At 53.9% G+C, this 23188-nt stretch overlaps 4 protein-coding genes across 5 annotated transcripts; 1 reads left to right on the top strand and 3 right to left on the bottom strand.

The window, feature by feature from the left end:
- Positions 1-786: 786 nt before the first annotated feature.
- Positions 787-11798, bottom strand: PRPF3 (pre-mRNA processing factor 3). 2 transcript variants are annotated; one of them, XM_065751602.1, is made up of 15 exons: positions 11460-11798; positions 10495-10625; positions 6724-6870; positions 6151-6234; positions 5826-6046; positions 5173-5479; positions 4381-4547; positions 3721-3803; positions 3323-3466; positions 2976-3075; positions 2373-2486; positions 2041-2159; positions 1546-1629; positions 1366-1427; positions 787-1061 (listed from the first exon to the last, which is right to left on the bottom strand). In XM_065751602.1, exons 1-15 carry the CDS (start codon positions 11602-11604, stop codon positions 915-917), a joined length of 2055 nt encoding a protein of 684 aa, XP_065607674.1. In that variant the 5' UTR covers positions 11605-11798; the 3' UTR covers positions 787-914. The 2 variants fall into 2 exon arrangements, with proteins under 2 accessions (XP_065607674.1, XP_065607675.1); XM_065751603.1 differs by lacking the exon at positions 11460-11798 and adding an exon at positions 7709-7804 and having other exon boundaries at positions 10495-10579.
- A 2260-nt stretch (positions 11799-14058) lies between these two features.
- On the bottom strand, positions 14059-15598 carry MRPS21 (mitochondrial ribosomal protein S21). Its single transcript, XM_065751615.1, has 2 exons — positions 15396-15598; positions 14059-14247 (listed from the first exon to the last, which is right to left on the bottom strand). The coding sequence occupies exons 1-2, from the start codon at positions 15476-15478 to the stop codon at positions 14067-14069; spliced, it is 264 nt and encodes an 87-aa protein (XP_065607687.1). The 5' UTR covers positions 15479-15598; the 3' UTR covers positions 14059-14066.
- Positions 15599-16932: 1334 nt separating this feature from the next.
- Positions 16933-18861, bottom strand: CIART (circadian associated repressor of transcription). The gene is made up of 5 exons (XM_065751637.1): positions 18775-18861; positions 18064-18331; positions 17807-17882; positions 17334-17412; positions 16933-17209 (listed from the first exon to the last, which is right to left on the bottom strand). Exons 2-5 carry the CDS (start codon positions 18292-18294, stop codon positions 16933-16935), a joined length of 663 nt encoding a protein of 220 aa, XP_065607709.1. The 5' UTR covers positions 18295-18331; positions 18775-18861.
- On the top strand, positions 17398-23181 carry CA14 (carbonic anhydrase 14). Its single transcript, XM_065751634.1, has 11 exons — positions 17398-17457; positions 20204-20224; positions 20950-21129; positions 21221-21363; positions 21955-22050; positions 22127-22193; positions 22273-22430; positions 22500-22626; positions 22713-22733; positions 22810-22894; positions 23018-23181. The coding sequence occupies exons 1-11, from the start codon at positions 17442-17444 to the stop codon at positions 23097-23099; spliced, it is 996 nt and encodes a 331-aa protein (XP_065607706.1). The 5' UTR covers positions 17398-17441; the 3' UTR covers positions 23100-23181.
- Positions 23182-23188: the final 7 nt, after the last annotated feature.

Raw genomic sequence — 23188 nt, 5'->3', positions numbered from 1 at the left:
CGCCATTTTGTGCCAGGCTCCCTCACACGGCCTCGGCAGCTCCCCCCCCCCAACAACCGCCGCCTCAGCGCCGCGCATGCGCAACCGCCCGCCCTCCTGGGTAAGGCGCGTGCGCCGCTCCGCCTCGCCGCTCTCCCTTCCCTTCGCGCCTGCGCTCTGCGCGCCACCCCCCCCCAGCCCAGCGCTCTGCTCCCGGCCTGCCCTGCGGCCAAGATGGCGGCCGCCTGCGCTGTGGCGGGGCTGGGGGGGCGGGGGTCCGTTCCACGCGATCCCGTGCTGTGGGGGCAGCACGAGCTCCACGGAGCGGAGCAGGAGGCCAGAAGCAGCTGAGCCGCCCTAAAAAAAATCAAGCTTTGGTTTGCAAGCATCAGAGCAAAGTCCCCAGTCGGTGCTGCTCCAAAGCACGCCAGAAATTCACACAAACTGAACGCGACTTCAGCTTTTACAAAAAAGTTTATTATGTAAATATAGGATGTGGGCTAAGTCCCCGTCTCCTACTCTGCTTTACAAACACCAAGTGCTCCTCCCCGCCCCTCACGCTGCCCCACACCGACCCTCTGTCCCCCACACCTCCAGCACAGTGCTGAGGCCTTCGTACCTCAGGCTGAGGCCACGGGTTGGCTCCTGAGGGGACAAAGACATCTTTGAAAACAATTTTTCCCCCCCTCTGCTCCAAAACAATTAATCCCAGAGAAGGTCGGAGACACTACAGCGCAGCCTGGCTGCCAGCAGGTTTGCACCAGTGCCTCCAAGAGCTGAATGTATCCAGAAAACAACTGTAACTGATTTGTTTTAAAAAATATTTCTTTAATCATACTCGCTGTACTGCAGAGACCAGAAGGGAGGAAGGGGTCGTCCAAGTTCCCACGAGGTATTGTTCTCAAACGAAGAGGGGTGCAGGGGCAGCAGCACCCTCAGTCTGTGGATTCCAGCACGGACTCGCTCAGAGCCAGGTCCCAGTAGTGCTCTGCTCCGTGCTTTTTAAAGTGCTCCCGTGCCATGTTTTCAGTGGGGCACTGCTTAAATTTCATTTCGCCAAAGCTGCGATCCTTTGCTGTGCCCTGGAAGAGAAAAGGGACTCATCTCAACATGTCTGTGGGAGAAAGTAACTGAAATAAAACTGAGCGACTCATGGGACTTGAGAATAAATGTTTTCACAAGCAATTAAGCTGACTGCTGGGTTACGAGTATCTACCCTGCACTGGGTAGTTCTGCTACAGTTTAAGAAATGTGTACAGTTTGGGTCAGATCAGTAGATTTCCATTTCAGACAAAGCTGCAGAACACCAGCCATTCTGTCAGGCAGGGTTAACTTGTGCTCTGCCTAAGCTCCCAGACCTCCTACCAAACCAGATCTGCCACTCACCTCCCAAACCAGAGAGCATTTGTTTGTTTTCTTAACAGATTCCTCATCAGACTCATCATCATCTGGAAAAGAAAGAAAACAACCTCTAGTCCTGCTGAACCCCCCCACTGCTGCTTCACCACTTCAACAGCCACAACATGATCTGGTATTACCTTCTTCCCTCCAGAGTTCCACACTTACCCTCTCCCTTGGTGTTTGATGTTTGTTCATCCCATTTTATTCGATGAAGCATGAGACGTTTGAATTTCTTCTGTGCTTTCGGGCCTGGGGAGAAGTGAGACTCACATTCAAACAGTTCCTTAATCTTCATTTTTCAGATTTTAAAAAGCAGCAGAAGCTGAACTAAGCCTTTCAGAGCACGCTCAGCTGATCTGACACAAGTACAGCACAGCCAGGCCCTTCCAGTCAAACTACAACTGCATTGGACTCGGAATGGATTTACATCAGATACATTTCCCATCAACATCAAACATACTGTTTTTCCTATCTGTCTTACAGTGCTCTCCTCTGCAGCCACTATTAGTGCCGTTAAAACCACAATGAAAGGAGTTTCAAAGTGCCTCCTTACTTCCTTGTTCTTCTGTAACCCTCTGCTATTTTCACATGCAGGTGACTTTTGCAAAAGTAAGCTTTTTAACATTATGCTGTGATCATAACCTGCCTCAGAATCCTCACCTCCTTCTACCACGACCACGTTGACATCTTTGTGTAGAACCACCACGCCTGTTAAGTACAGCTGGCCAGCATTCGCCTCGATTTTGAATTTTTTTGCTGGATTGCTCAAGTTTCTGACCCTAAGGACAGGACAAAAATAGTGCTGTTTGTGGAAAAACAGAGCTCATATTTAGATCTTGAAATTCTCTTAAGATTTCTGCACATCAGTGCATCAAGTAGGCTAAAGGACACTCCTCTTTAGTGGCACACGTTTATACAGAGCATTTCTTGGGCCTGTTTGTAAACTGACACAAGGACAAACATCCATCGAGAGCACACAGCTCAGCACTCACCTGTACACAGCTATGTGAACTCCCTGTGAAACATCTTCTTTAAGCTTTTTAATCTTCTTCGCTTTTCGTTGTTCTGCTGTCAGTTTTCTTGCAGCATTTGCTTCTTCATGAGCTCTGGACACAAAAAGACTCAGCAATAAGCAAAAAGCCTACAGTGTATCTGTTACCACACTGAAACAGATCCTTAAGTACTGGATGGATCCCAAAACAGCTCCGAATTCCACCCAGATTCCTGAATTAAAAGCACACAGGCCCTTCTAATTCAGTCACAAGTTCAATTCTTCCCTAACCATCATCACCAATAACAACTGTCATGTCAATCATCATCACAGTAGGAAACTCATTTAATACAGGACACAAAGCCACTTTCCAATGCCCAAAATTGATCCCTCAGACACAAATCCCCACTCAGGGCCGTGGGAATTTCATTCAAGACAGCTGAAATAAACTGCAAGAGCAGCACACACGAACACAAACACACAAATCAAATTGCTCTTGCTTTGATACATCAGTTCTGGAACTTCATTCTCTGGGAAGAAATGCAGCATCACCACAAAGTCCACCCAGAAAGGACAAACAAAGACAGTACAGCATGCCACCTACTTCTGTCTCTTTGCCATCTGTGCTCTAACGTGGGCTTCGACTTTTGTTGGGTCCTGAACAGCTTCCGTCCCCAGTACTCGCATCAGGTTGGAAATTCTTACTGCAAGGAAAATGGGAAAGGAACTGAGAGAGGTTCCCATCGGACTCCTTTGCCATAAAGGATGGCAACGACATGTCATTATTTCACAGAAACACCCAGCACGTCCACAGGCTTATATAACTGTGCAGGGATCAGATCATACTGACATGCACACTGATACATGCACTCCTGCTGCAATTCCCAACCACGTTCACAGTTTGGCAGCTAACCTCAGCCCTGTTCGCTGTGTGCTGTAGCTGTTACTTACCTTTGGGCTCTGGAGGTGGCATCAGGCCCAGCCTGACTTTCTCCTGTAGCTCCTTCTGAGCTTCTCTCCGAGTCTGTCGCCGTAACTTCTTTTGCTCTTTCTTTGTTAAATAAACACCCAAGGTCACTGGTGTGTCACTGTCCACTGCAAAGAGAGACAAGGCAAGAGAAAAACAAGCATTATACCAACTTTCTGGATGGAGACTCTCCCTTCCAATTCTGGCTGCTTTTGCAGAACTTTCCTATTTACTTCCGTATGATTTCTTTTCCTCACAGGGATAAGACACACCAGTCAGCGTGGGGCATGCATGCTGGTTCACCCTGCCAAGTGTTGGCCTTTTGGAGTATTTTGTATCTAGTCAACCAAACAGGGCGAAGTCTGAGACCAGAGTGCAGTACCTGGTGGGTTAAGCTGTGCTGGGTGCTCCACGAGGTTTGTGATTCCAAAGTATTCATCTTTCTTTGAAGAAGTTCCGCCTTTTCTAGAAAGGAGAGAGTTGGGCATCATTGCAAACCTCCCAGCCTGGATTCCTGCATTCCCTTAAACACAAGCCATGGAAAAAAAATAACACTTCCCTTGGACAAATCACAGCAGCTCTCTGACATGCAAAACATTCTACCCAAAGCACAAAACAGAGGCATGCAGCATAGATGTGTTCCCCAGTGGAATATCCACACACACTTCAGTTAGGAAACAGGCTTGCCACAACTCAACTGTGAATGAGACCTGTGAGTAACCTGCACTTGTGCTTGAGAAAGCACACAACCAACCTGGGGCAAAGCAATCACTCTAACTGCAATGCACCTCCTCAGTTCGTGGAGGAACTCTGCCTCTGATAAAGGAGAAGGGCAGCTGCCAACTAACACCCTTGGGCAGACCTGGGAGCAAACTCAGTGCTTTCTCATACCTCAGGGACTGTGGCAGAATTCAACAGCTCAAGTAGATGTGTCCAACCTAATTTGCCAAAGTGCTCCAGAGACCCCCGTACTATCCCCAAGAAAATCCCAGAGCTTCCTCCCACAGGAAAACAATCGAAGCCTGATATGTAAAATACTTACAGATCAAGGCCATTGGGGATGATGTACGAGTCCCACCACTCTATCTCTGGGATCTCTCCTTCTTTCAGCTCCTTTTTAGGGGTAATGAGAGCCAACTTGGTAGAAGTGTGTATCCCTGTCTTTCTGGCAGCCTGAGAGATCTCTGCCTGCAGCTTTTCTAGCTGAGCCTGAGAACAAGGAGAGGAAAGTGGCACATAAAGGTCACTCTGAAATAGCACAAGTTCAAGTAAAGCATCAGCATGTGAGCATCTTCTAATATGTAAACATATAGATTTCAATCAGAAGCAAGCTGCAGAGGAAACCTTGCAACACATGATGAAGTGCTTTTTCTAACAAACTTGCTAAAAATTTGGTGTTATTACTGAGCCTTCTAGGAGAACAGAATGATCCCCAAATAACCCCTCCCTGGGCATCACATCTCCAGGCTTTCCTGTCTAATGAAGCTCATCTCTCCCATTTTTTCTCCACAGATTTGGGCAGTTTACCAAGATTTGTTTAAATCTGCACTTCTAAGGTGATCACCTCTGTAGAAAGATGACTCGGACAGAGAACTATCTATTCTCCTTGGAAGTTTTCAATCCTTTGTCAAAAAAGCCAACAAATCACAACAACGAACCACCAGATTTTGTCTTTTGTCAAGTGAGGAAGTTGACAAAAAAAAAAAAGAGATGGGTGACTTCTTCCTCAAGTGAACACAGCTCCCTTCACATCCCAGGAGAGCAGAGTCAGCTCCCATCCTGAACCAAACCCTCATTTCTGTGTGGTCAGTTAGCATGGCAAGACCCCAAATACCTTCGTTCGCAACCTCTGGGCAATTTTCTCAAATTTGCCTTTTTCATGGAACTTAAAGGTGCGTTTCTGACGCTGGGCTGGGGTTATGGAGACCCGGGGGTCAAAGTAAGTGTTCGATTCCATATCTTCCGAGGGCTTTTCTTTAAGCTGCTGTTTGAACTGCTCTCTCTTCACAGCTCTGATGTTTGCTTTTAGGGTTGGCATGCGGTGAGTCAATTCAATCTCTTTACCAGTCGCATCAACAGTTCGGCCTTGCTCATCCAAGATCAGTGGCGTAGGCTTGGTCTGATCCTTCAATTCCACCTTCCTGGTGGCAAAACAAATACATTAAAGTGTGACTATAGTATTAATCCAAAGGATTTGAGAGCTGTATTCCCATAGTGAGCATCACACCTATAACTTATTTAAAATTTCTGAGTGGCTTCTTTGTACTGTTCAGGTCTCATCTACATGGCCAGAAAGGACTCATGTGCAGAAGTTGAGTGTTAGTCAGGGAAGGAGTAACCTCCACTTCACCTCTGCAACATATTCAGCAGCCCCTAAATCTGATAGAACTAATGGTACACTGGGGAAACCCTTTGGCCAGACCCTCTACCAACACTCTGGCACTTCCATGGTCAGGATTAGTGCTCAGAGGAACAGCAGCTACTCACGGCGGTGCGATCCCCATGGCGTGCAGGTTGGCCAACCCCACCATGTTGGCATTGCCAATAAGCCCTGGTTTCAAGGCCAGCTGAGCCTGAATTCTGGCCTGCAGCTCGGCAGCTTTCCTGGCCTTCTCAATGGCATCATTCATGAAGGTTGCTGCCTGGGAGGGCTGGATCGTGTTGCCGATGGGGAGACGTTCCGATTGGGATGAAGAAGAAATTTTTGGCTGTTGACAGAGAAATAAATTTTGTTACACAGCTGTTCTAACACATCCAGGTCAACGTGTCATAGCTGTGTGCTACACAGCAGCCTGCTAATTCCAGCAGCTACCTGTGGTGTCGGAGGACTGATGAAACTCAGCTGCTTCTTCCTCTCTTCGATCTGTCGGGTGGCTGCCTCCATCATCTGCTTGATCTGCAGAAACAAAATTGGATGGTGAATCTTTTCACTTTACTGGAAGGAGAGAAAGGGTCACCAGCATCCTTTTACACCCCTTTACAGCTGCAAATGAGTTCAAGCCAGCTTAATGAGAAAAGCATTGTATCAAACTGCTTTAACTGATCACCACCAGCTCTAATAAAGGAATCTAACAGTGCAGGCACTGTCTACTGTGACTCTCTCCTCTTGTTTACTGCAGGTTGTAAGAGAACATCCAAACTTTTCCCCACTTGAAGACTCCGTGTTGTCATTAGCCCAATTCACAAGAGGCAGTGAGCTTTGTGAAAAGAACACAGGCAGCAACTACAGCAAACAAAGGACAGTCAGAAGCAGCTTGCCATTTGCTTGTACAGCTTGTGAATCAGGATAAAACAAACATTAAACTGTATGAGGATTCAAGATCTCAGAAGCAGACAGCACTGTTCTGGAGACAGAGCTGATGTAACACAGTCCAGTCAGACTGACCTGCAGCTTGGTCAGCATTCCTGGGCTTTCCGATGGTGGGCCTGGAATAACCTCAGGCTCATCCTCAACCTCTTCAAATCGCGGTATGCGCCGTTTCTTGACACCAGAAGATTCTTTGGATACCTCAGAATCATCACCGAACACATCCTGAAGTAAAAGGAGAAAAAAACAAATCTGGTTAAAAGCAAAGAATTTCCATCATGAACACTGTTTTAGGACAAGAAGCCACCAAGATAAGGAAATCCAGCACTGAAAGGTCAGCACTGCACTGTCTGAGTTTCCAGGGTGCCATTCACAGGCTGACCTAACTGCTACTCCCATATCAAGTCTGTGCCCTGGTTCCCCACAAGAGAAGCATTGATGATCCATCCAGTAGCTTAAAGGACAGGAGACACTCCAGGGACATACCTGTGTAAAAGCCACCACTGCTGTCCTAGGTGGTCATGGGATTTTAGGAACTGAGGAAATGTAAGATCTCACTCAGCTACTCAGAGATGGAGATATCCTGCACACAAGCTAACCTGACCCACGCCCTAAGGGTGCTTGTATCTTCAATCACATTCAGAGGAGGTGAAAGCAGAAGCTGCTCCACCCTACTGCGTTCTGACCAAAGAGAGAACACAGTCCCAGACCCTTTAGGCAGGGGGAGACCTGCAGCATTTCCTCACAGCTTGACCCAGCAGACTCCAGCTCGGAGCCAGGTGCTTAGATGCTTTTAAAAAGCACAATTCAGAGAGCAAGTGGAGCACTGATCACACCGATGGACTTGCATTAAGCATCCACCTCACAAAACAAAAGTGTGCTCTGCACAGAGCTCTGTGCTTGGGGAACTGGGAACACGTGCCATTCAAGTGCTCCCCAACCTGTGTGTTGGTGGCCACGGATTTCACTTAGTCAGTTTTGTGTATGGTGAACTGGATTTGTCCATGCAATTGTGTTACTGTTTCGTGTGTGAGAGCGTTATTGGAAATGAAAATATACAAACCAGTTGTAAGCGTTAGTTGAAATCCTTTCTTCACTATAATGGTTCATATTCTACAAGGACACATCCTCATCCAGACACAGGTACTTCTTGGAAAACCTATAAGTTCAAGAGAAAGGACTTGCCCACAGTATAAAGTGTGTAAACCATTACGTTTTAGTTCCTGAAACTTCCCAAGCAATGACCTACCCCACAAGAGTTAACCAAGGAGAGAGAAGGAAGGCCAGCCAGAACGCTGAAGACAGCTAATATGACCAGTAAGTAGCATCCTGAATTAATCCACTTCTTGATGCTACAAACCTTAGTGTGTAAGTATAAATTCAACTCCGAAACCTGCAGTGCTGGTGGGAAAAGTCATTCTATGCTGATGCTTCATGATCTGACAGCTTTACTCAACCATTTGCGTGACACACGCATGACACAAGCCCCCCGGGAAGTCTGTTCCAGTGACACACGTGTGACAGAGGAACAGGCTTCCCAGGGGGGTTGTGTAGTCTCCTTCTCTGGAGATATTCAAGACCCCCCTGGACGCCTACCTGTGTGACCTGGTGTACGGAACCTGCTTTGGCAGGGGGGTTGGACTCCATGATCTCTAGAGGTCCCTTCCAACCCCTACGATTTTGTGATTTTGCTTTACAGCAGGGTGAGGACAGATCTTGATGAAGGACCTCCAAAATACGTAATTCCAGAGATAAAGTTGATGAGAAGGCAGGCCAGATGCTTGCCTCCATACCAGGAACCAAGAGATGAGGATAGGTCTGCTCTGCTGCGTCCCAGGACTGCTTAGGGCTAGCTCAGAAGCCAAGAACACCATCAACCATCTCTGGTCATGTAGGTGTAGGCCGAATAACCCAAAAGAGTGGTAGTCAGAGAAAATAGATGGTATATTTTGCTAGGCTTATCTGGATGGTAAAGAGACAACCAGTGAATAAAGATAGACTCACCTTTTCCAGAAGGTTGAGGTTCGCTGATAACTCCACAGGGGAGGGATCTCCAACCAGAGATCCTTCCCCAGTGGTGGTCAGCCCTTAAATGGGGTCCAAGCAGATGTTTCACTGGAGAAAAGCCACCAGCCCCATACCCAGCCACGTCCCTGCCTCAATGTGCAGTGTGAGACAGCTTGCCAGGCTGCAACAGGATGCTGCTCCCTTCCCTCCCTCTGTTCTGCAGTGCACTGGCCACTGCCACAGGGAAGATGAGAGGACGAGACAGTTTGAGGCCAAGTGCAAGAACAGGCAATTCTGAACTTAACTTCTGAAGAAACGTGGGATCTGTGCATGTTAGCAGTGCCACAGGATGGTTCAAATCTCCCTACAATGCTACAATGGTCTGAGGTCTTACCACCACAGAGTGCCACGCAGCAATATGATGCATGATGTTACTATCTCCCTGCCACCTTCCCAAGAGGTCAGAAGGAAAAGCATTGAGGGGCACAGCTAGGAGAAAACAGCCTAGTCAAAATCTTGCCTTCTAGTGGCAGTGTGGCATGACAAGTTTGTGTGCCGGGCTAAAACCCAAGTTAAAATGGAACCACAGAACAGAAATATTTGGTTATTGGTACCGCTGTTCTGACCAAGAGAGCTGCAGAATGCTGTAGTTCTTTAAGCTGCAACATTCACTGGGACACCCAAAATTCAGACCTCTCCAGGTCACTAAATGAGGTTGCACTACTGCTGCTTAGGCTGTACTGAAACTGGCAGGATGGAAACAGTTTAAACACACAGTCCTTAAAGGATGAACGTATCTGAAGCCTAGAGGAGGCCCTTCTCTGATAAAACCTCCTCCAGAGAGTGAAAGAAAAAGCAACAGTTCCTAATAGAAATGGGGAGCGAAGGCAACTGTCTCCCAACACATCTGAGGAGGAACAAACTGAAATCTGAAAAGGATTATTCCAGGTAACTGAGGTTAGGTGCTGACTAAACAAACTTACAGAGCAATACAGTTTACCATAAAATAGGAACCTCAGAAAAAAAGTCAAGGGAAACTTACTTTGTAAGCAGGGAACAGCATGTAGAGTAGCCACTTTTAAACTCAGTATGCGAGTGATGAAAAAAATGGATTTCCAGAAGGTGGCGAGTAAAGTCTTCAAGAGAACAAAGGAGGTGAAAACAGGTTTGGATACATGAGCCTTCCCCGTCCCAGACAAACGTCAGATGGAAGAAACACCAGATGTGTTGATTACACATCCCTGCTGTAATCAACCTTGGGCTATGGTAGGGGGGAAAGAGGTTGCCAAAATTGCCCTCTTGAGGATTCCAGGTGGAAAAGAGAATGAAAACCCATCAGATCATTCACCACAGAAAGACCCATTCACTTGCAAAAGGGCACCATCAGCTGGCAGGCTGAAATATGGCTCGTCAGATCAAGGAAGAGGAATAAGAAGTTACTATGAGGTGGGACCACTCTACCCCAGGCTGCCAGCTTGCAAGGCAGTCAAGACTCAGGACTGCCAAATGCAATTGCAACAAGTAAGAGAAGAAGCAGAGATGGAGCCCTGCTATTGGAGTTGCTTCGTTGCACAGCCTAGCACAGATGGTTAAAGAAATCAAAAGCCCACGCTTCCACCCTTGACACCACCAAGGACAGTGCTCCACTACCTTGTCAGAAGGTAAAGAGAACTGAAAGGTAAAGGCTCACACACTTCATCATGGAGAAGGGTCTTTTCTCTTGAACTTTAAGCATAATAAGATGTACCTCTCTGGAAGAGGAAAGTGTGACAGAGTACCAGTGCTGCCTCCAAAGCCACCAAACAACAGAAAACCATAATCAATAATCAGTCCTTGGCTCACCTTTAGCTCTCGCTTTCGATTCCGGTCACTATTGGATTTTGAGTGCCTGGAGCTTCGTCCTTCCTCCACTGCTTCAAAAAGTTTGTCCACAAATCGCAGTGTGGAGTCATCAAGAAAGGGCTTGAGATGGTCTGAGAAGGAAGAAGAGTTGTGTAAATGGCAGAATCCACTGCTCAGGATGAGTGGGAGAACAGAGAACTCACAGAGACCTCTGCAAAGCCATTAAATACTTTTTTTAAGGTGATTTCAACATGACTAATGCAACCAGGGCTCAAGAAACCTCTGGGATCTGCAGATGCTGACATCTGGAGTTAAGACAAAGGGCAAATAAATGGACATCCTGTGTCAAAAGTTTAAACCCATTGTACTGGAGTACAGAACTCCACTAGACAAAAAAAATATATAAAGCTCTAATGGTAAACAAGCAACAAAACAATAGAGATTTTAATTTTAAATTCCTTTAAGTGAAAAAATAGATTTTAAATTAATTTTATCTGTTTCTGTGACATATCCCAAAACTTCTGAACTCGTCTCACCTGTCTGCATGTACTCACCTCTGCCTCATCCAGGCTGACAGTTATCCCTATCACAGAAGTACACAGCAGAGCTCCAGGGTTCGTTTAGTTTTGGTTTTAAGTATAAAAGCAGTTCAACACAAATCTGCCTTCACATCTGCACGGATGGCATCCATCTCCCAGACACTGACAGTCTCAAGTGGCAACAAAACCACAACCTGCCACGCAGTGCACACCAGCAGCACGAGCTCAGCCTCCCAGAGGTGGAGGGAAAGAGCTTAAACTTGACCTGAGGCTGCTTCAAATGCAACACAACATCTAGAAATGGGTGATGCCAACACATGCTGTTTCATTTCAGAACAGGATCTGTTTCTCATGTGCATAATGTATACGTTTCTTTCTGTCAAGGGGTCTGTCTGCTTCTAACACAAGCTTGGGGCTGGGACATACCGGCTGCCTTCTTCTTGTCCATGCCCTTCCCAACACAGTTCAGTGCTGCAGTGACCACAGTGGGCTCGGAGAAACCCAGCACTCGCTTCACTGTCTTCTCGATCCATGGCTTCAGCTCATCCAATTCCCTTTTGGAGAGTGACATTTTTGCTAGTAGCTGAACTTAGCTATCTTGCTCGTACCTGTAAAGAAAGCAAACAGGACCACCAGAGATTAATAAAAGCAAAGCATCAGTTTATTATTTTGGTGCATTAAAGAGAGAGCTTACAGATGGGGAAAACTGCTGGAGGTTATTTTGACTCCCTTATTTTTAAAACACATGCTAAAATTACATGTGCCACACAGAGGTCTCAGGCAAAAAGGACAAGATGCAGCATCAGACTGAGAAGAAAAACTCTGCTCACAGATTTCACCCTTCCCTTAAGAGAACTTGGAGAATGAAAGGCAAGCGTGTTCCAGCTCCTGTATATCAAGAGCCACTTCCACACAGCTTCACATGAACAAGAGGAGAAAAGCTTGGTCTTAGTGTTGCTTCAGCCTGTTTTCTCATGCTAACACAGCCTGGGGCAGCTGTCAGCTACACGCACGCCAGTGCACTTACTGATGCTCCACAAACCAAACTGTATCAGGAGAGCATCAGCTAAGCAATGCCTCAAATACAGAAACACCTCACACGTACCTGGGTCACCCTGAGTTCTTCCCTTTCCTGTGAGCTTCTCCAACAACTGGGCACACTCCCAGCCCCTCCCTGCAGACTGCCTCCCAGTAACGTCCAGGGATGCCCAGGGGTAAGTCAGCAATCTCATTTAGGCAACAGGTTTACTGATACTTAATGATCAGCACATGCCTGACTGCCTCAGGGTGTGCTGCTTAAAGCAGCAGATCAGCAACGCTGCCCTTCCCTGCTGGCTTCTCTTGAGCCTGATTCCAAATGACAGATCCAAGACAATAATTTCTCACTGTCAATCATTAGTAGTTCTTGCACTTTTAACATAAGCTGCAATGAAGTGGATGCAATAACGTTTAATTACACGGCCAGGCACTAATCTGATTAGGAAACCAAGTCTCCTTTATCTGGAAACAGGAGAAAATCTTCTTAAGGAAATATGTTTGACCTCAACATTTCTTGCCCACAGGAAAAGCCTTACAGAGCCTTTACCTTAACAGGTCTGTTTAAAACTAAATCAAACAGCACCTGAAATAATTATCACTCTGAAAACTCAGAACAAAGATCCTGGATGCTGCAACAAAGTGCTTCTCAATTTAGAGACTGAAAAACAGCCAAGAGAAGTAAACCCACAGGTCTGAAAGAGCAACACGGGGGAGATGCTTCAGGTGGACAGTCCCTAATAACCTGCAGGGAGAAGGTTGAGAGCACCTTGCAGTCCTGCATTTTCTGCCGTGAGTTTCACTGAGGCACATTAAACAACAGCATCAAATACAGCCCAAAAAATTACAGCATTTCATCAGTAAGTCCAGACTTTGAAATACATAAGTCAGGATGAAGTTAACTGAGAGTCAAGGTGCAAACATAATCGATCAGTACGACATACCAGCACTGCTGATGAATTACAGCTTTCTGCATGCTTGCTCAGGAAGGCTAAACTGAAATAGTTTGCACTTGGCTTAAACTTCTCATTCCTGTTCAACTTCTGCATGCAGTTAAGGACCCAGAAAGAACAACCGCTCCAACGGCATTTCCCTCCCCCCCAAATCAACATCTTCGGGCAACTCCTGCAGCCGTCGGTGCTCGGAGCTCTACGGGACTTCGCGGGCACGTAAGGAGCAGAAAACGGGGCCGGGAACGGCGATGCGGATGCCCCCACCGCCCTTCGCCCCTACGCTGCTTCCCGAAGTACGGGTAACGTAAAACCGCTGCTCCCACAACAAACGGAGCCCTTCGGTGCCCCGCAGGTCCCACACACCGCTCAAATTAACGGCTCCAATTAACTTCGACTTAACTGATTCCCGCGGCGCTCGCTGCCTCAGCCCCGTCGGCTCAGCCCCACCCGCAGCCCCGGCTTTAAGCGCACAAACATCGGCGGTGCAAACCGGCCCGGGGCCAGGCGTTGGGGCCTCGCCTCGCCTCGCCGCCGCGCGTCACGGCCGGGCCCCGCGTTCCCTCAGAGCCGCTCGGCCGCGGTCTCCCCGCCCCGCTCCCCTCGGCCGCGGCTTCCCCGCCTCTCCCCGGCCCCTCACCGCGGCGGGGCGCGGCCCCCGCAGGCCCCGGCCCGAACGGCGACTGCGGCCCTGACGGCGACGGCACGTCGGGGCGGAAGCGGAAACGGCCGCCGAGGCCGCGCTGCGCATGCGCACCCGCCCTCCTAAGGGCTGCCGGGAAGGACGCGAAGGAAAGAAGCGAAGCCGCGCGCCCCCCTCACGTGACACGGAAGCGCGGGAAACCGCCGGTGGAGAAAGGCGCGCCCCACACGGAAAGAAACGCCCACGAGAGGGCGGGACGGACCCACCGGGCCCCACAGCCCCCGACCCACGCCCACCAGGGTTCCCCCCACTCCTCTGACTGCAACACCCGGGCGCGGCTGAACCAAAGAGCTGCACACAGCTTTTATTAACGCACCGCCCAACGGACAGACGGCCACGGCCCCGCTAGCAGCCCAGCCAGGGGTCCGTGCGGCTCTTGCGGGAGAGGAAGGAGATCTTGCGTGCCATCTCCGTGTTGTAGACGCGCCGGCACGCCTCGTAGGCCAGGCGCTGCCTCTTGCGGCAAGGCTTCTCGTAATAACGCCGCCGCTTCACCGACTCAATGATGCCGTCCTGTGACAGGATCCTGCGGGGAAGGGGACACCGGAGAATCACGGTCACATCCTCTTCCTCCTCCTCCTCCCCACCGGTGTGCTCTCGCTGACACTTGCTGGACTGCCCACAGCCCAGCTGCTTTTTAAGCCTTTATCTCTCACTGAGCCCTGTGCCTGCTGTATCATCTCTTGCTGCTCTTTGCACTTTTAGATGAAAGCTCACATCCTTTATTATCCCCCCCCTCTCTGCGCAACCTGCTTGCCCATCCCATGAAACTCATTTTGCAATAACTGAGTTTTCCTCCGTGCTGAGCTCTGCAGTGATCCCTGAGTGTGGCAGCAGAATGCAAAGATCTGCTGTCAGCTCCCAAACTTTACAACCACCGCACTCCAGACATTGCTTCTTCCTCGCTGCACCTGAGGGGCTGCAAGGACTTGAAATGCTCCTTTTGCTGCAGGATCCCGAGGTTACTGCAGCACTGGGAGCGCATCTGACTCCATGAGAACACAACCAGGAGTGGGATGCAGTAAGGAGAAAGGTGCTGCTGTGAAAAGAGAAGCGTCAGGACTCAGAGCTGCCCAGGAAAAGCCTTGCTTTGAAGCGACCTAACACCAGCACTCTGCTACAGGACCCAGAAAGAGCAGTGAGTGCTCAAGGAGTTGTCTAGGGTGCCCTCGCCAGGAATTTGGGAACACTAGGAAGCCTGCAGAGTGCCCTAGAGCAAACTGAAGAGCTCTGCGTATAATTCAGAGTGCTCAGGAGCACAAAGAAGGGTCCCAGAAAGCTTCTAGGGCACAATGAAACACTCTGGGGTACCTCAGAGTGATCGGAGCCTTTGTCATAAATTTGGGCACGTAGGGGTGTCCCTGGGGCTGTATATTTTGGACATAATCATCTTCCTTCAGCTTCACTGCCTCCAGGAGCAGGAGGGGCAGAACACTGACGCCTCACCCAGAGGGAGAAGTGAAACCCCGACCCAACGCAGTGCGGATACCCCATCCCTGGAAGCGCCCAAGGCCACAGGTGGGAGCTTGGGCCCCCGAAGCTGCTGTGGGGCAGCAAACCCACAGCAAACGGCGGATCTGAGGAAGGGGGTGGGGGAGAACGTGAAATCCCTTCTGCCCCAGACCCCCGTGATGCTCAGTGCCCCCCGCCCCGCGCCCACCCGCAGCCCCTCACCTGTTCAGCGCCCCATAGGCCGCATCCACGTTGCCATTTTGCACCATGACGGTGCGGCCGATGAAGCGGACGTGATTCGCCATAGCCGAGGGGCTCCGCTGCGGGACGGGACGGGACCGGCCCGGGATCTCCCCTTCCCCCAGGAACCACCGGGACCCCGTGAAACCGCGACACCGCCGCTCACCTCCGAGCACCCCGGAACCGGAAACCACCACCGGGCACAGGAGGGGGCGTGGCCTTAGCGCAAGGGGCGTGGTTTTAGTGTAAGGGGCGTGGCTACGCTAAAGGCACCGGGGCTCAGGGCGCGGACCAAGGGGGCGGGGTAGGTGCGGGAAAAGGGGCGGGGTCAGGAGTAGCTCCGCCTCCAGGTATCTTTATGGGGTCCTGGGTAGGGGGTCACCGCGTGGGGCTTGGGACAGCACCAGGGGATGCAGGGACCAGGGAGGACATCAGGCTCAGGGAACCGGGATCACCAAGCCCAGGAGGAGATGCAAGTCCAGGCAAGAGGCACTGTGACTAAGGGACACTGAGCCCGAAGAGGGGACACTGAAGCCCATGAGGGACACCAGAAGCAGGTCCAGGAGGGACGCTGTTCCAAGGGACACTGGGTATGGACACAGCAGAGCTGGGGATGACGCTGGGTTCAGGGGCGGCACCAGGCCTCAGGGCGATAGCAGAACCAGGGTGGCTACTGGACCACCTTGGGGGGGGGCATTGGCTCTGAGGATCAGCATCCCCAGGGGACACATGGCCTAGGGATGACACTAGGTCCCCAAGCGGGGACACCAGGTTTAAGGGGACCGCTGGATCCAGAGTACAGGGGACACCGTGCCCCATGGGAGGAGACACCAGGTTTAGGGGACTCCAGACCTAAGGGGACAGCAGCTTCAGGAGGGCCACATGGTGGGGGGGGCACTGGATCCAAGGCACACCAGTCCAAGGGGGGGTGATACCAGGCCCCAGGTAGCGATCAGGTTTAGGGGACACCAGAGCCCAAGGAGACAAAATCTGCCCCCCCCACCCCAAAAACAGCCCCCCACCCCTATGTCAAGCCTCCAGCAAGTACAGAGGACACTGTCACAGCCCAGCCTGGCCGCTCCACCGCCATTTATTGCTCCCACGGGGGGAACGCGTCGCGCCCCAAAACCCCGCGGGGAAGGCACGAGGCTGGGGGGTGGCTGTGCTGCTGCAGGGGGGCCCGCCCCCCACCCCCATCCCCCTGTCCCCTTGTGCCCCCCCGGGGTTGCAGCGAGGCCCCAAGGCACCACACTCGGGGTTGGGGGGGGCAGCCCTGCTGTGTGTTTATGGGGCTGGGGCAGGGACCCCAAAAATCCGCTTCGTTCAAGGTCGTTCTCGCAGTCCGGGGCCGGGGCTCTGCCTCCTGCCCCCGCTTTCAAAACAATAGTAATAATTAAAAAAAAAATTAAAAAAAAAAAAGAGCAACAACAACAACAACAAAAAAAAACCAACCAGAAAAAGGCAAAAAAAAAACAACCTCAAAAACCAAAATGAAGAGAGAATCCGGCGCTGGGGACGGTCACACATCTGGTGCTGTGGGGGGCGTGGGGGCCCCAGTCCGGGCAGGGAGGGGGCACTTAGGCTGTGTTGTCCCTGTTGGTGTTGTCTCTGTTGTCCCCCCTGATGTCACCCCCGACGTCCCCGATGTGGCACTGTCCCCATGTGCGCTGTGGCGGTCGCGGAGCAGCAGGAGGACGCTGACGGGGTCGGGCTCGGGACCAACTTTGGGGGCGACGTGGGGGAACCACACCTTGAGCATCACCTCCACCTGCAGCAGGGTCCCCAGGTAGCGCGCGCTGTGGGGCGGAGGGGGCCCGTCAGCCCCCAGCCCCACATCAGGAGCTTTTGGGGGCTGCGGAGCCTCTCAAGGAGAGAAGATCCTGGGGGTGTTTTGGGTTTTTTTGGGGTGTGGGTACTCACCCCATTTCGGGTTTCTGCAGGACGCCGATGATCCGCTGGATCCTGTCCATGGCCACGCTTTGCTGGAAGCTGCTGAGCCCTGTGGGGTGGGATCCCCCCGTGCCATAAATGCCCGTCCCATGCAGTGAGTTTGGGGACACCGTGGGGATGCAGGGATGGAGCTCCATTCCATAAATCCCCGTCCCATGGGGTGATCCTGGGGACGCCGTGGGGATGTGGGGATGGAACTACCGTGCCATAAATCCCTGTCCCACAGAGTGGACACAGGGACACAGGGACAGAGACCCCATACCACAGATCCCGGTGCTATGGAGGGGTTTTGGAGTTGCTGCATAGAGGGACATGGGAATGGAACCCTTGTGCTGTAAGCCCCCGTCCCATGGGGGGACATTGGGGACACTATGGGGATGTGGTGGTGGAACTCTCATGCCATAAATCCCCATCCCGTTGTTTTGGGGTCCTGGGGCACCCACCTTTGTCGTAGCGCCCCATGCGCAGCCCATTGAGCAGCTCCGTCAGAGGGCGGATGAAGCCCCGCAGCTCCCGGCACTGCGAGGAGGAGGAGGAGGAGGAGAAGGATGAAGGCCACCATCCCCATGAGGCCCCCCCCAACCCCCCCCATCCCAACACCCCAAAACCACACATTGAGGAACAGGAAGCAGAGCACTCTAGGGGCCGATCTCCAGCCCACATCACAATGTTCTGGGGTCATCTCCTTCAAAAAACTCACTTTTTGGGCAAAGAGGCGGTCACCGTCGCTGGGGGGGGTGGTGCTGTGCCGGGGACCCCCGTCCCCCTCCCTCGGCCGCTTCGCACCGCGTGGCACCGGGGGCAGCTCCGGGTCTCCCCCCGCCCTCCTCTTGCGGCCCCGCTCAGAGCGGGGGAGCCCTGAGGGGGCTCTGGGGGCGGCCTCAGTGCCAATGCCATCACGAGAAGTTGGGGAGCGCTGTGAGGGCTCCATGGGGGCCCCGAAACGCAGCTCCTGGGGTCAGAGTCACCTGGAAACGAAGGAAAGGGGGAAATCAAAAATCAATGGGGGAGCGACAATCCGCATCTGCTTTGGGGTTTTTTTTTGTCCTTCTTACAAATCTTTCCTTTCTTTTTTTTTATAATCCTTTTTTGTCTTCACCTTTCATTCTTTTACCCTTTTGATTCCTTTCTAATCGTTTTTCTTTTAACCTTTTTTCCTGCCGTTTTAAATCCTTCTCTTTTAACCTTTTTTCTGTCGTTTTTTTCATTCATCTTTTTTTTTTCCTGTTTCTTTTTCTTAAATCATTTTCCCTTTCCCGGCAGAGCGGCTCCAACCCTCTCCCCCTCCCCCACACCCCGGCAACCCCCGCCCCTTATACTCCCATCCCCCCCCCACCCTCCGGTTCCCGGTTCTCCTCCCTCGGTACGGGTACCCCCCCACCCGTTCTCCCGGCGCCCCGCACCCACCCACCTGCCGGCGGCAGCCGCTGCGGCGGGGCCGTGCCCGCGCGGTGCCGCTCTCCCCGTCCCGCCGTCCCCGTCCCGCTCCCGGTGGCGCTGTCCCGGCACCGGCGCCGGTTCCGCCCCGGCTGCAGCTGCCCCACGCGTACACGTGCGCGGCCGCACGTGCCTCCGCCGTCGCCCCGCCTCCTGCGCTCCCATTGGCTGTCGCACCCCCGGTAGTGGGCGGAACCACCTCCCTCCGCCACGCCCCTTATGTCTGATTGGCTGACGCCGCCGCACGCCGTGCCCAATGCGGACGCTGCCCCCAGGCGATTGGTTGGGAGGGTGGGGCCGTGGCCACGCCCCTCCATGTGGTGAGGCGGCCGTGCGGCGCGACACAGCGCCCCCTGCCGGGCGGAGGATACAGCGCCGGGGGTGGAGGGCGGGGGGGGAGGTCACGGTGAAGCCGGGCCGGACCGGGTCACGCTTCGGGAGCCCACGGGAAGCTCCCACGCGCGATCCAGTCCCGCCGACACGACGGGACGGAGCACAGCACCGCCCACCTTCCGTTCAGCCAATGGGCGGCGGCTCCGGCCCGGCTCGCGGACGTCTCGGCCAATGGGAGCTCGGCGTCGCCTCAGCGCCGTTACATAATGGAGTGGGGGGGGGACAGGCGCGTGTGCGCCCACGTGGGGGCGGGGCGGGGCGGGGCGTGGCGTACGCGGGCGTGGGAACGCGCGTGAGGGGCGCGGGAACGCGCGCGGTGATGGGCGGGGCTTTGTCTGAGCCATTCCCCTCAGAGTCCCCCACGTGCCCCCCCGAGCATCCCCCGCTACTCCCCCAGAATCTTCTGAGTGCCCCCCCCCAGTGCCTCCCACTATCCCACCAGTCGCCACGTGCCCCCCCCCCCCCCCCAGTATCTCCCAGTTACCCCCCAAGTGCTCCCCATGCACCCGCCAAGCGGCAAACCCTACACCCCCTCCAACACAAAGAGCCCCCCAGATCCCCCCCCACCCCCATAACGTTCACTCTGTACTCCCCCCCACCCCCAGCACCCCCATGCCGCCTGCCCCCCTCCCCACTCCCCCCCCACTCCCTTCCACAATCCCTCCCTGTCCCATTCCCCCCTCCCAGGGTGAGGTGAGGGGGGGGGGCATTCCCTGGGGGGGTATTTAAGGCCGGGCAGCAGCACCCTGCTGCTCCCCCCACCATGCTGCGTGCCCTCCTGCTGCTGGGGGCCCTGTGCCCTGCGCTGCCCGCTGGTGAGTGCCTTCCCCCCCCCACCCCCCCCCATTTCTGCAAGAATTCACCCCATTTCACAGCTCCCCCCTCCCCCATTGAGGTAACCCCCCTGTGGCCATGGGAGGGCACTGAGGAAGGGTTGGGGGACCCCCTCAAAGCCCCGTACCCCCCCGCCCCCCCCACGGAGTCCCCCAACACGTCTGCTTCCTCCACAGGTCCCCATTGGACGTACGAGGGTGAGTGGGGTTTGTGCAGCAGCACTGGGGTGAGCCCCCCCCGGCACCACAATGGAATTTGAAGTCTCCCCCACCCCAATTCCCCACTATCCTCACTTTGGGCGCCTCATTCCCACCCCAAATCCTCACTTCCCCCCTCCAGACACCTCAGTGAAACCCGGGGTTCCCCCCACCCCAAATCCCCATTCCCCCCCCCCCCCAAACACCTCATTGTAACCCAGGCTCTGACCCTGGTGCTGCCACAGAGCAGAGGGTTCCCCCAAAATGGGAAAATGCTCAGTGAGCGGCCGCCCCCATAACCTGGGCTTCCCCCCCCCCCATGGTAGGAGGCTGCTGGATGGGTATAGCCCCCCCCAGTGCCAAGACCCTAATGGGCCCATTGTGCTCCTTTACGTAAGGCTCTGGGCCCCGCTTCGGTTGCCAAATCCAATTAGGGTCCGGCCCCGGCCAAATCCCCGCTAAACCCCTCCATGGGGACGGGGACCCCACGGGTGCCACTGCTGTGGGGTCAGAGCAGGTCGCCTGAGCGGACGCCTTTGTCCCTGCTTCACCAGCTGGAAAAATGTCCCCAGATTAGAGGTGGCACCAGGCTGAGGACGTCACCGATGTCCCCACGGGGCCGGTTTTTGGGGGAAGACAAATGGTTTTTTTGGGGGGGGAAACAACAGCATTTAAGTTCATGCGGTGCTCCAGGCTTGTTATGGAGGAGTGCTGTCACCCCACAGGTCCCCATGGGCAGCACCACTGGCCCGAGGGACACCCGGCATGCGGGGGCCGATCCCAATCCCCTATTGACATTGCAACGCAGCGGGCGGTGCCCGACCCCTCACTGCCCCCCATCCGCCCCATGGGGTACGACCACCCCCTCGTCCCCACCTTCAGCCTCACCAACAACGGCCACACCGGTGAGACCGGGGTCTGGTGGGGGGGTGCTGGGGGTCCCCATGTCACAGTCCCACTCAGCCCACCCCCTCCCACCCGTGGTATTCCCCACAGTGGTGCTGGGGCTGCCGCCCACTCTGCGCCTGGGGGGGCTGCCCCGGAGCTTCGCTGCTGCACAGCTCCACTTCCACTGGGGTCGGAGTGGTCATCCCGAGGGGGCTGAGCATCTCCTGGATGGGCACCGGGCACCTGCAGAGGTACAGGGAGTACACGGGTATGGGTCGGGGTGTGGGAAATGGGCACCAGAATGGGTATGGATGTGGGAAATGGCACGGGAACAGGTGCGGGAATGGGTTTGGGTGTGGGAAGAGGTATGGGAACTGGCACGGGAATGGGTCTGGGTGTGGGAAATCGTATGGGAACAGGTACAGGAATGTGTCCAAGTGAGGGAAATGGGCACAGGAATGGGTCTGGGTGCAGGGATCAGGATGGGAATGGGAAAAGGGTCTGGGAAATGGCATGGGAATGGCGTAGGAATGGGAAATGGACACAGGGATGGGTCTGGGGGCAGGAATCAGCATGGGAATGGGTAGGTGAATGGTCTGGGTATGGGAAATGGCATGGGAATGGGTATGGGAACGAGTGTGGGCATGGGAAACGGGTGCAAGGATAGATCTGGGTGCAAGAATCAGCATGAGAATGGGTGTGGGGATGGGCATAGGTGAGGGCGTCAGGTGCACCAACAGCTCCAGATGCAGAAATCAGCACAGAACGGGTGCAGGATAGGGGCAGGGGAAGGGCATTGGACACGGGGAACAGCCAGGGGTCCCGGCCCCACGCTGCCACAGATGCACGTGGTGCACTACGACGCGGAGCGCTACGCCAACGCCAGCGAGGCACAGCACCATGCGGCTGGGCTGGCTGTGCTTGGGATCCTGCTGGAGGTACGGGGTGGGGGACAGCCCCCTGCCACCCCCCAGCCCTGCGGCACGGCCCCGAGCCCCTCCTCATTCCCCTCAGGTTGGTGATGAGCCCAACGCCGCCTATGCCAACATCCTAAGTCATCTGGGCAGCATCCGCTACGCCGGTGAGACAGCGTGCGAGCAAGAGGGCAGTGCGTGGGAGACAGCACAGGCAGGGGGACCCCACGCTGCTGTCCCCTGCAGGGCAGGCAACGTCCATCCCCTCCTTCAGCGTGCAGGAGCTGCTGCCTGAGCACCTGGACCGCTACTACCGCTACAACGGGTCCCTGACCACCCCGCCTTGCTTGCAGAGCGTGATCTGGACCGTCTTCCAGGAGCCCGTCCGCATCAGCACGGTGCAGGTACAGCTTCGGGGCTTTTGGGGTTGTTGGGGTGAGGACAGAGCTTGAGTCACCCCACTCCTGTTGCAGCTAGAGCAGCTGCAGGGTTCCCTGTATGCCACAGCAGCCGATGAGCCCTCAGCTGAGCGTCTGGAGGACAATTTTCGGGACCCCCAGGACCTCAACCAGCGTCCAGTGCTGGCTTCCTTCACCAGCAGTGAGAACTGAGCGCGGGGATGGATGCAAGGGACCCCACAAAGGCACTGGAGCCCTCAATGCTCAGTGCTGGCTCTTCTCTTGCAGGTCCCAAGGGGTATTCAACAGGTAAAGCACAACCACGGAGGCTCTCAGGGGTGGGGACGGCCCCTGCCTGCCCTGAGCCCTCTGCGGGGTCACACAGGTGAAGTAATCGCCATCGTTTTTGGCACCGTCCTCGGCTGCCTCGGCCTCTTCCTCACCATACACTTCGTGAACAAACGGCTCCGGTGAGAGCCCCCTGAGGGACCCTCACCACCAAAGGGGGGGGGGGGGGGGGGATGATACTGGGACCCACCCCCTCCCCACATCCTCATGGAGGGTCTCATCCTGGCCCTTCTCCTGCAAGGCAGCACCCGGAGGACACAGGAGCAGGACGTTGTTTTCAAGGCCTCCTCCCGCCGCGCGGCTTCGGACGAGAGCCACCGTCCCTGAGTTGGGAAGAGTCCCCCCCAGGAAGAGCGTGGTGGGGCTCAGCCCTACAGAGGGGCCCCCACTGGAAGTAAAGTCCCTTCCCAACCCCC

Source organism: Cyrtonyx montezumae, unplaced genomic scaffold (genome assembly GCF_038088225.1).
Source record: "Cyrtonyx montezumae isolate F1298 unplaced genomic scaffold, pur_monq_1.0 scaffold_76, whole genome shotgun sequence".
Lineage (NCBI taxonomy): Eukaryota > Metazoa > Chordata > Aves > Galliformes > Odontophoridae > Cyrtonyx > Cyrtonyx montezumae.
The sequence above is the reverse complement of the archived record's forward strand: the minus strand, read 5'-3'. Positions and strand labels throughout refer to the sequence as shown.